Source organism: Brachypodium distachyon, chromosome 3 (genome assembly GCF_000005505.3).
Source record: "Brachypodium distachyon strain Bd21 chromosome 3, Brachypodium_distachyon_v3.0, whole genome shotgun sequence".
Classification (NCBI taxonomy): Eukaryota; Viridiplantae; Streptophyta; class Magnoliopsida; order Poales; family Poaceae; genus Brachypodium; species Brachypodium distachyon.
Window position 1 is genome coordinate 56,346,790 of NC_016133.3, and position 10,229 is coordinate 56,357,018.

General features: G+C 45.8%; 3 protein-coding genes and 1 pseudogene across 3 annotated transcripts; 1 reads left to right on the forward strand and 3 right to left on the reverse strand.

The window, feature by feature from the left end:
• Positions 1-10: 10 nt before the first annotated feature.
• Positions 11-3,130, reverse strand: LOC100836871 (histone-lysine N-methyltransferase setd3). The gene is made up of 5 exons (XM_003570447.4): positions 2,685-3,130; positions 1,803-1,969; positions 1,450-1,722; positions 628-891; positions 11-490 (listed from the first exon to the last, which is right to left on the reverse strand). Exons 1-5 carry the CDS (start codon positions 3,067-3,069, stop codon positions 122-124), a joined length of 1,458 nt encoding a protein of 485 aa, XP_003570495.1. The 5' UTR covers positions 3,070-3,130; the 3' UTR covers positions 11-121.
• Positions 3,131-4,374: 1,244 nt separating this feature from the next.
• On the forward strand, positions 4,375-4,942 carry LOC100839618 (probable calcium-binding protein CML20). The gene has a single exon (XM_003572959.2). The coding sequence runs from the start codon at positions 4,375-4,377 to the stop codon at positions 4,849-4,851; it is 477 nt and encodes a 158-aa protein (XP_003573007.1). The 3' UTR covers positions 4,852-4,942.
• Positions 4,943-6,383: 1,441 nt separating this feature from the next.
• On the reverse strand, positions 6,384-7,600 carry LOC104581286 (annotated as a pseudogene).
• A 421-nt stretch (positions 7,601-8,021) lies between these two features.
• LOC100839926 (glutathione S-transferase T2-like) lies at positions 8,022-9,207 on the reverse strand. The gene is made up of 2 exons (XM_010237722.3): positions 9,088-9,207; positions 8,022-8,960 (listed from the first exon to the last, which is right to left on the reverse strand). Exons 1-2 carry the CDS (start codon positions 9,204-9,206, stop codon positions 8,276-8,278), a joined length of 804 nt encoding a protein of 267 aa, XP_010236024.2. The 5' UTR covers position 9,207; the 3' UTR covers positions 8,022-8,275.
• Between the last annotated feature and the right edge of the window lie 1,022 nt (positions 9,208-10,229).

The following is a 10,229-nucleotide window of genomic DNA, read 5'->3' on the forward strand; positions in this document are numbered from 1 at the left end:
CATAGGGAAATGAATGGTGAAGGGGTGAGATTGGGGATTATTATTATATATCCAGTAATCAGGTACAGAATGATAGTTGAATAATTGTACAACAAATTTATGCCAAAACTTTAATATCCTCTTACGCCGTGGATTTCTCCGGCGATAGCAGCTTGATTCTTCGACTAAGATTCTGCATCACGTCGACGAGCATCAGTTTCTTCTGCAATCTAAACTGGACAGCCAGTTCTGTAGTGAGAGGGGGTTCTCCTTTTAGGACAGCCTCGTCCTCCATTATCTTGGTGTGGAAGTGTTGGAGAGCAATGGCACAAAGTGCAAGAACTGTTCGGAGCGCAGAGGATTCAACGGCAGGGCCTAAGGGAGCTTTCTTGTTGAGAGACGTCAAGGTTTTCAGATCATGCTCCTGCACAGTCTCTGGACCAGCTGCAAGAAGAACTCGTAGGGCAGCTAATAAGCGCCCATCTACTATGTCAGGACCTCCTAAGCTGACCTGAAAGAAAATCCCAAGTCACGCTGACAGCAAAACCTAACGTGTTCAGACTGATATATGGATACTGCATGCAATAGACTTTGAATTCAATGATGATTCGGAAAATTATAACTATAATGCAAGAATATGGGCCTAACCTTCAGAATAGCACCCTCTCCATGCAAATTTAGCTTTGACAAGAAATCCTGTTGCCACTTGGCTGGTGTTGAAAAATTGGGGGAAGAAACTCCTGCTGCCATGCTAGCAGCATCAAGAAGAGCTCCATCATAACTCAGCTCCACTTGATCGTATGGATTGGATGTTACTACAAATCCATAATCAAGAAGATAGAAATCATTGGGGTAGCAACCATAGTTCAGTGTAACTGTGGCATTTTGATCAATTTGTGTATCAGCAACAACCTGTGTAAAGCACAATATAGAGATAATCGGATGAAATTACTTTGCAGCTTCCGCAAGCAAAGACATCATACAGTAAAAACTTTATGCATTGAATAAACCACCAGATTAAATGTACTTTACTCTGCCACTTCTGTGAAAACTATGTTTCTAACTATGTTACTAACCAAGGGAATTTGTCTCGAGGAAGATGAGATACAACAGTCTTATGGTTGCAGTAAATTCTACTTGCTATACGAATGCACAAAACTCTAGGCTTGTAACTGCAAAACGAATTAAACAATGACCAATGTACAGCCCAACACTTGGCAGTAGCTTAAAAAGAAGGGCGCTGAAGAAGACAACCGGTACATGACTACCATGAGAAATGAAAGGCTAAGTAGGCATGCAGCTGATAGTATCAACAAAATGAGATTTCTAAGACTGTCATGCACTATTGAGATGTTTTTTACATTTGTGAATCAAATGTGAAAAAAAAGAACATGTTAAGAAGAAGGAAATCGACAATTTTATGGGGTACAATGATAGAAATTCAGACTTGCAAGATTGCAGGATACTTGCCTTAACTGACATATCAGGGCTGTCAACATCTCCATCCTGGACAATCCTAGCATTCGGGCTAAAACTATGGTTACACATATCAACGAGAGGTAACAACATTGGGATTTCTCCATGCAAACGGAATGCTCGAGAAGATGCTGCTGACATAGCCCATCCAAGGGAAGATGAGTTTACATCTTGACCACAAAAAGGGTGATCCGCCAAGGGCACAGTACCAAGCTTATGTTGTACCTCTTTCTCAAATTCGAGCAGAAAGCGGCATCTTTTATTGATCTGAAAACACATCAGTAAGAATAATAGACAGGCAAAAAGACAGTATCCACTAGCTCCAAAGGTCCTTAGTTTTCAACAACCTGGTGGAGAAGCGGAGCATACTGCAAGTTCTTTATGTCTTCCCCAGGAAAGAAAATTGGTACAGTAAAAGTCTCTGGTAGGTTCGCAATATATGGCCACCAAAATGAATCAGATTTTGTCCTTTCTTGAAGCAACCTCAAGCCCAATCTCATTGCCCATAGTTCCTCTGTCATAAGCTTTCCACACAGGATTGAATTTACTACTTAATAAAAAGATAATTCGGCTAATTTTGCAGAATCGAATGTTTAATCAAAAGCCAGTACAAAATAGAAACCACCCCATATACTAACAAAAGGTAGTATGTTAGAGCTCGTATGTATAAATTTTGGACATTGGAGCTATTCAACCATGAGGCAGCATCAGTTACACAGAAAGATGAGTTAACAACAAGTACACAAACGAAAACCACGATCCCAAGCTTGAACAATTCAACATGCAAGAAGAATAGGGAGTCTCTAGAAACTCGAGACCGAGGCATGCAAGTGATGTGATATTCAGTATCACTACCTCTGCCTTTTACATTTTCAGCTAAAGACTGAAACTGAAAGACTGGTCAATTCAAACTGAAACATGATGCTAGGCACTGCACTCTTCTCAGCTTCTATACACTACATCAATAAGATGGGGCCTAATAAATTCAGCCAAGTCTAGTTATGAATTTTCAGGTAGTGATTTCACAACCCGCAACTTCCAACAGCAAACATCAATAATTCAGAGCATACTTTGGAAAAATTATTTTGCTTAGGCCATGACTGAACCATAAGATACAACATTACAACCTACAAGAACTAAAGAACATGCATTCATTTTTCACAACCATATCACCGCTTGAGTTGCCGCATTATTTCTAGAATGTAATCAATCGAGGGAACGACCGTTACCGGGGACTTGGTCGGCGAGCTGCATCAGTACTGCGTCGGCAGCGCCGGCGGGGCGGCGGAGTCGTAGCGGGATGCGGCCAGGGAGATCGATGAGGACGGTCCCGGGGGGGATGTCACCATCGGCCCCCGTAGCGGACACTCCAAGGCCATACTCGGGATGATCGGACACGCGGAGAGCCGGGTGGACGAACCCTCCCTCCCGCTGCACCCACCGGAGCAGGTCCGGCGGCTGCGGCGCGATGCGCGGGGCGGTGGCCGACGCGGCGGAGCAGGCGAGGCCGCGGCGGCTGCGCGCGAGGGAGGAGGAGGAGAGGAGGGTGGTGGTCGTGGTGAGGAGGGCCTTCCTGGCCGTCGCTGGCGTCGCCCCCGCGGCGGCGGCGGCCATGGGGAACGAAGGTAGCGGCGCGCGCTCCCGATAAGTTGAGGTTTGGCACGGGTAGGTTCTGCACGAGCGTGTTTTCCTTTTTGGAGAGTTTTCGTTCGATTCAACATCGGAAGTGCGGGCTGACGAGATGCAAATTCAGAACAACCCAACTAGAGTACTGTACTTTTCTCCATTTGAATCAAAATACAAACGTATTTCGTCTTTCTTTGGCTGAGGTTTTAATCAACGTACACTGTAGGTCGAGATTGGTAACAGAAAACCACGTAGCCCGGGTTCGGATCATCTGCAGTTGTGCATATACTGCACGCGTGCTGTATCTCAAAGAATCTGCCATCAAAATCTTCCCTTAGTTCTGCTACTCCCTCCGGCCATAATTATTTGTCTCAGATTTAATACAGGAGTATTAATGGAAAATGAATAACTAATAATATGAAGTGAAAGACACCAATGGCAGAAAACGAATTATGATACTCCCTATTTCCAACAAAAGATGTATCAAATTTGTCAAATTTGAATGTATCTTGACATGACTTAATGTATAGATGCATTCAAATTTAATCAAAACTGAGACATTCTTTGTTGGACGGAGGAAGTACCATAAATTATTACATTTTCTTAACTTTGTGGACTCTATTTGTTAGGCTACCACAAATTGCAAAGGAGAAAGGGGAAAGATAAGGTCTAATATTGGCAAATAGTAGTAACTCCGTTAAAGAAAACTTAATTTGTCTCCATAATTCCACCACGAGCACATTATCGTATGGGTTGAGAATTCAAAATATATATATATATATATATATATATATATATATATATATATATATATATATATATGATGACGCCTACTTAATTTTATTTTTCATTCGTTTGGCACCAAGCATGCTCAAACGAAATATTCCCTCCATAATACCAGGTGAGAGTGGATGGTAGATTAATGTGGTACAAGCTTATACGTGCTGTCACAAAACAACTGCGGAGGATCTCAACCTTTCCGAAACAAAGATGAACAGGGCCAACCTTGCGCAAGTGCCGCTGGATCCCTGGTCCCTGGAGCACCGCCGAGGACTACTACTTACCTGCCATCGGCCGGTCGGGTATCAGACGTGGTGGAACAAAGTAAAACGAACCGACGCGAGGCAATCGTTGGATCGTCCTGGACAGGTACGAGGGGCCGAGGGCCACGAGGCGGATTAGGCTGCTCTTCGCGTAGAACGGGCTTTCAAGTTTAAACCTCTGGACAACAAACCCAACAGAAACCGCAGATCAGGAAAGAAACAGAAACCCTCTCTCGCTCGTCCAGTAGCCATGGGTCTCGCCGCTTCCTCCTTCCGCCGCCGACCGGAGAAGCTGCTCCCCGACTCGGCGCTCGCCGGCGTCTTCCGCCGCTACGACGGCGACGGCGACGGCCAGATCTCGTCGGCGGAGATGCGCGAGCTGTGCGGGTGCACCGACGCCGAGGCGGAGGAGATGGTGGCGGCGGCGGACGCCGACGGGGACGGGCTCGTCAGCATCGAGGAGCTCGGGGCGCTGATGGTGGAATTGGAGACGGAGGGCGGGGAGCCGTCGTCGGACGCGCTGCAAGAGGCGTTCGCGGAGTACGACGAGGACGGGGATGGGGTGATCACCGCCGAGGAGCTGGGCCGGGCGCTGCGAAGGGTGCTGGTCGGCCAGGGAGAGGAGGAGCTGACGGCCGAGCAGTGCTCCCGGATGGTGGCGGCCGTGGACGCGGATGGAGATGGGGTCATCTCCTTCGACGAGTTCAAGGCCATGATGGCGTCGTGATCGATCTCCGTAACTCCGTTCGTGCTGTGCGCTGCTGCTTTCTTCTTGGATGCACGTAAGCAGCCACTGTTTTGGTTATCCGCTAAGAACTGAACATGTACAATGCAAGGTGCTTGTACACAGGTGTTTAAAGAGAGAGACTTACCATATTACTAAGCATCTATCAAAATTAAATTTACTTCAATGCTGAGAAGCTTAGACAGGTGTTTAATTCGTGTGAGCATTTTTGTAGCACTCACTCAGGCACCTCGGTTGTCCGATGCACAAGTGTTTCATTAAAATTTTTTGACCGGGTCTTCATCTTCTAGCTCGTCTAGCTGCGTCTAGCTGCGCCTCCGCCCCCAAATCGTCCTAGCTTTGGAGCTCGCCGGCTTGCCGCGCCTCCGCCCCCAACTCGTCCAGGATTCGAACTCGCCGGTTTGCTGCGCCCTCGTCCCCAACTCGTCCAAGGTTTGGAGCTCGCCGGCTTGCCGCGCCTCCGCCCCCAACTCGTCCAAGACGTGTAGGCGTGTGGCGTAGGGGCCAGCTCGTCCGAGGTGTGCAGCTCGCCAGCGTACATCCTCGGCGCCACCGGGTCGAGCATCGTGTACAAGGCCGTGCTTGCCGACGGCACGGCGCTGGCCGTGAGCCGTGGCCCTATTCTGGCACCCCCAACGTCCTCCGGCTCCAGGGGTTCTACTGGGGTGCCGACGAGAAGCTCCTCATCCATGACTACGCCGCCAACGGCAGCCTCGCCAACATCGCATTTACCCGTAAGCTCCCTCCTGCTAGAATCCATAGCTGCATTATCTTGCAATAACTACATTGGATTGCTTGCATATATGGCACCTTTGGTGAAGCATGATCCATTCTGCTAAAATTTTCAGGCTGCAATGGCGTCGGTCAGCAATTAGTACTGTATTGTACCTAGTAGTAACTGCCAGTGATAATTGCACTGCTCATGGTCATAATTCCCTATTATTAATTTTTACAATTGTTTGTTTGGCCAATGGTGCTGCATTGTACATGCTACTAATTATGTATCACCTCTTGATTTATCAATACTTAGTGTTGGTACTAGGCTTCACAAGGATTATGTCTGCTGTTTTGAGATGCATAGTCTGTCAATGCTAGTGCCAACAATTGAGGACAAGTAAATCGATTCTATAACCTATGTAAAGACCGAATGAGTCATACTTGGGAAACCATTCTGACAAGTATGTTTCCAATCTTAGCAGCACTTCTTGTTCTGAACGTATGGGATACCCTTATTTGCAGGTGAACTGCAGATTACAAGTCCCATGTGCCAGGATTATTAAACAGAGCATATGGAAACGACCGTCCAAGAATTGATTACATTGGCTCAAATCCAGGTCTGTATGTATGCCATGCCATAAACAAACAATTTTTTTTCTACTTCCTCTCTTTTTTCTACTTGACAATAATTCATGAGTATTATATATGGTCTTTCTTGAAATTACTGAATGCATGTCTAATGTCTGTAGTTGAATCAAGAATCATGTCCACAATTTAGGGGAATCTTGAATATAACTAGTGTGCTGAACAAATAATACAGACATGAAAAAAAGATCTTGAGTATATTCTCTAAATATTAACAAATTTATTGAAGAGTTCGACATATATCAATGCATTATTGGACCAGAAAGTAAATGTAAAGTAAAACATAAAGAATGAACTATTGCACGACATATCTAATTGTTGTGTTGTCCATCTCCAAAGCGATTCCAAATATGTTGAACCAAGTCACCTTTTAGACAAGCATGCTTCCTTTTATCACGAATAGAAGCATTTCTGGCCAGTACATTGGTGAAACCATCAATAGGACCAGGGTGGATTACTACCGGTGGTATTGGCTTCCTCCCTTGATCATAATTATAGTCATGTTTACCAGCATATGTATCCCTTTCATCCTCCACTATCATGTTGTGCAATATAATGCACGCATACATGATGTCGGCGAGGGTTGAGCGGTGCCAAAAACGAGCTGAATACCTTAGAATAGCAAACCGAGCTTGTAGAATTCCAAACGCTCTTTCAACATCTTTTCTAGCCGACTCTTGACGCTTTGCAAATATTTTATCCCTTTGATTCTGAGGTAGAGGGATTGATTTCACAAATGCAACCCATTCAGGATATATCCCGTCTACTAGATAATACCCCATATCGTATTGCCGTCCATTAACCGTGAATTCAACTGGCGGAGCTCTTCCTTGCAACACGGTGGTGAACAACGGTGATTGGTTCAACACATTGATGTCCTTGTTTGATCCAGCAACGCCAAAAAATGAATGCCAAATCCAAGCATCTTGTGATGCAACTGCCTCAAGCATGACCGTGGATACTCCATGATCCCCACGAGTGAACTGCCCCTTCCACACAACCGGGCAATTCTTCCAATCCCAGTGCATGCAATCAAGACTTCCGAGCATGCCTCTCCCATTTGAAGCAATCGCTGAATGTCTGCAGGTGTTGATTTCTGAAGATACTCTGGACCAAATATTACTCTCACACCTTGAACAAAATTCTTTATGCAATCTATTGCTGTACTTGGTCCTATGCGGAAGCATTCATCAATGGAATCAGCTGAGCATGCATTCGCCAACATCCGCATAGCTACCGTACATTTCTGCAAAGGCGAGAATCCTGGTCTATTTAATGCATCTCTTCTCTGCGTAAAAAATGGCGACCACTCACCAAGAGCTTGCACGATGCGGAGAAATAAAGGTCTTCTCATTCGGTATCTTCGACGGAACATGGCATCTATGTAAACCGGTGTATCTGAGAAATAATCTCCAACGAGGCGTTCATGGCCAGCCTCCCTACCTCTATCAATGAATCGCCTCTTACCACTGTGACGGCGACGACGACGACGATTGGTCCCAAGAAGTGCAGCTTCAATCTGAGCCTCCGTTGCGGTGGCAATGGCGTTGTCAATCTTGTTTTAAATCTCCTGTGCAATAGGATCCTCGAACAAGTTCTCGATGGCGTTCTCATCACTCCATCTATCGGAGGCGGACATAGGCTGTTGTTGGTAGGAGTATATCGGTAAGCGGTGAAACAAAATCTAGATAGTACTTATTTGAAGTAAACAAAAACGCTACTACAAAATAATATAGGAAACAAAATCTTGATGATACTTTATTGAAGTAAACAAAAAAGATACTACAAAATAATATAGGAAACAAAATCTTGATGCTACTTTATTGAAGTAAACAAAAAAGATACTACAAAATAATATAGGAAATAAAATCTTGATGCTACTTTATTTGAAGTAAACAAAAAAGATACTACAAAATTATATAGGAAACAAAATCTTGATGCTTCTTTATTTGAATTAAACAAAAAAGAATTAAAAAAAGATTGATTGGTGCACTCATAAGTCGTCATGGTTATTCTCCGCACCCATTATTTTATTGTGAAAAAATCACAGCGCCGTCTCATGCTCCATTCGCTGGAAATCAGATAACTCATTGGTGTTGGCCATTACAAGATCCATGTATTTTTCCATAATTGCCTTCTCACTGGTGACAAGTGCTGTTCTCTCTCGTGCTTGTGCTGTCGCCAGTTTTTCACTGGATAGTTGAAGATGTACCTCTGACGTTCTTTCTGATGTTGATGCTCGTAGAGTTTGTGTTTCATAATATAGTTGAATGTCATCATGTGATATACTACTTGAATAAGTGTCATGTGTGCCTTTACCTTTTCCATTCTTTGTTGCTTTTGCAGCTTTTGATCCTTCTGGACGAGTTTCACCTTCTTCGGGGTCCACATTGATGGGATCAAGATTCAGAGGGGCAGTATTATCCACGTACATTCTATTCCACTTTGGTTGGTTATGAACCTCCCTCCATAAGTTCACTAGAGTAAATGATTGTTTTGTTTCCTCCTTGTACATATCATATGCCTTGTACATAAGCTCTTCGTCCGATTGGCCGCTAACATAAACATCTTTTAATCTGCACCAGATGCCATTGAAAACCACAATTTTACAGTTCATTTTTCCCCAGTGATCCTTGCAATGGATGGGCTTCCTCCTGCGATCAACTGGACTGTTTTCATTATACTCTTTTGTGACTTCTTTCCAGTAAACTTCTCCCTTTTTTCCGTTCCTATCAATAGGATCGACAGAGTTATGTAACCATGCACTAATCTGCATGTTTAATATATACAATAACGAATTTTGTAAAACTAATTTGGAGGTAGTAGATGACAATGATGTAAGGAGCAAGTTCTTACCAGACGTAGATTATCTGCTTCAGTCCACGGTAAGCGCCGTTGCCCTCTTTCCCCATCGTCATTGTCGCCGCCGCCGCCGCCGCCGCCTCCTCCTCCAGATGGAACTGCCTATGAAGCATTGTCAAAGCTTTCACAGCCAGCTCCAAACACAGCTGAACCAGAGTTCAACAGATCCACAAAGCCAAAATCTGAATTCATTTTCTTGTTGAAGTTGTGTTATGGTATGCATGCCGAAGGAGGTATAGAGTATATATAGAGGTAGGATTTCGAGTCAGAACTTAACTATATGAGTGGACTGTCCGGGATTAAGGCTAACCGTGATCTATTGTAGAACATTGAAATGGTCCCTGGCCTTGCAACCAGTCAGGGTTGAACCATTAATTCGGAATATCCTAAACTGGTCAGTCCACATGCCAACAGCTTTGAGCCATTAATTCGAATCACATCCCTTGCTCTGTCGACATGCATGTTGCTGCAGCCTTTCCCTTTCTTTATCCCTTTCTCTGTTGATTTCCCATCCAAGACTTTCTCATACCTTGCTCTATCCACAGAGTCACGGGCTCACGGCCTCACAGGACACCATCCAGGCAGAAGGTGAAAGACGGACGCGAGCGCTCGGGCCTCGGGTGAAGGCGGATGTGGCGAGCGTAACTCCTAGCTGGAAGAAGACCGCGGCGTGGGCCCACTCGAGGAGCTGGGTCGTCGGGCGGGAGCGTGCAGCGGTGGCGCTAGGCTGCGAGCGGCCGGCCGCGCGGTGCCCCAGCAGCGGCCTAGGCTGCGAGCGGGCTGCAAGTAGCGAGCAGCCGCAGCAACGAGTTGAACTCCTCCTTGCGGCGCTCCTACCGGGAGCCAGGCGGCGAGCTTGACCCGGCGGTTCGCCCCACCGCGTGGACGACCGCGGCGGGCTGCGCCTCCCACAACAGCCGGGCATCGCCGAGGGCGTGGAAGCTGCAGAAACTAGGACGCAGTCGGGCAAGAAGACGAAGCACCCTGTGAAGCACCTGTCTGGAGAGAGAGCAGTTTTTTCCTGCAGGCACCGGCTAAGCGTCGAAGCAAATCGGGGCATCTGGAAGCAAATCGGGGCACTCGATCCAGCTGACGTGGCCAAATAAACCGGGTTTTTTCCTTAAGCACTAAGTGTA

Coding starts and splice junctions, on each gene's coding strand:
- LOC100836871 (XM_003570447.4), bottom strand. CDS start 3,069: ATGGCCGCCGCCGCCGCGGGGGCGACGCCAGCGACGGCCAGGAAGGCC. Junction 892..1,449: donor GCCCTGATATGTCAGTTAAG/GCAAGTATCCTG, acceptor TGCTTTACACAG/GTTGTTGCTGATACACAAAT. Junction 491..627: donor GAGAGGGTGCTATTCTGAAG/GTTAGGCCCATA, acceptor ATTTTCTTTCAG/GTCAGCTTAGGAGGTCCTGA.
- LOC100839618 (XM_003572959.2), top strand. CDS start 4,375: ATGGGTCTCGCCGCTTCCTCCTTCCGCCGCCGACCGGAGAAGCTGCTC.
- LOC100839926 (XM_010237722.3), bottom strand. CDS start 9,206: ATGCTTCATAGGCAGTTCCATCTGGAGGAGGAGGCGGCGGCGGCGGCG. Junction 8,961..9,087: donor AAGCAGATAATCTACGTCTG/GTAAGAACTTGC, acceptor TCCTATTGATAG/GAACGGAAAAAAGGGAGAAG.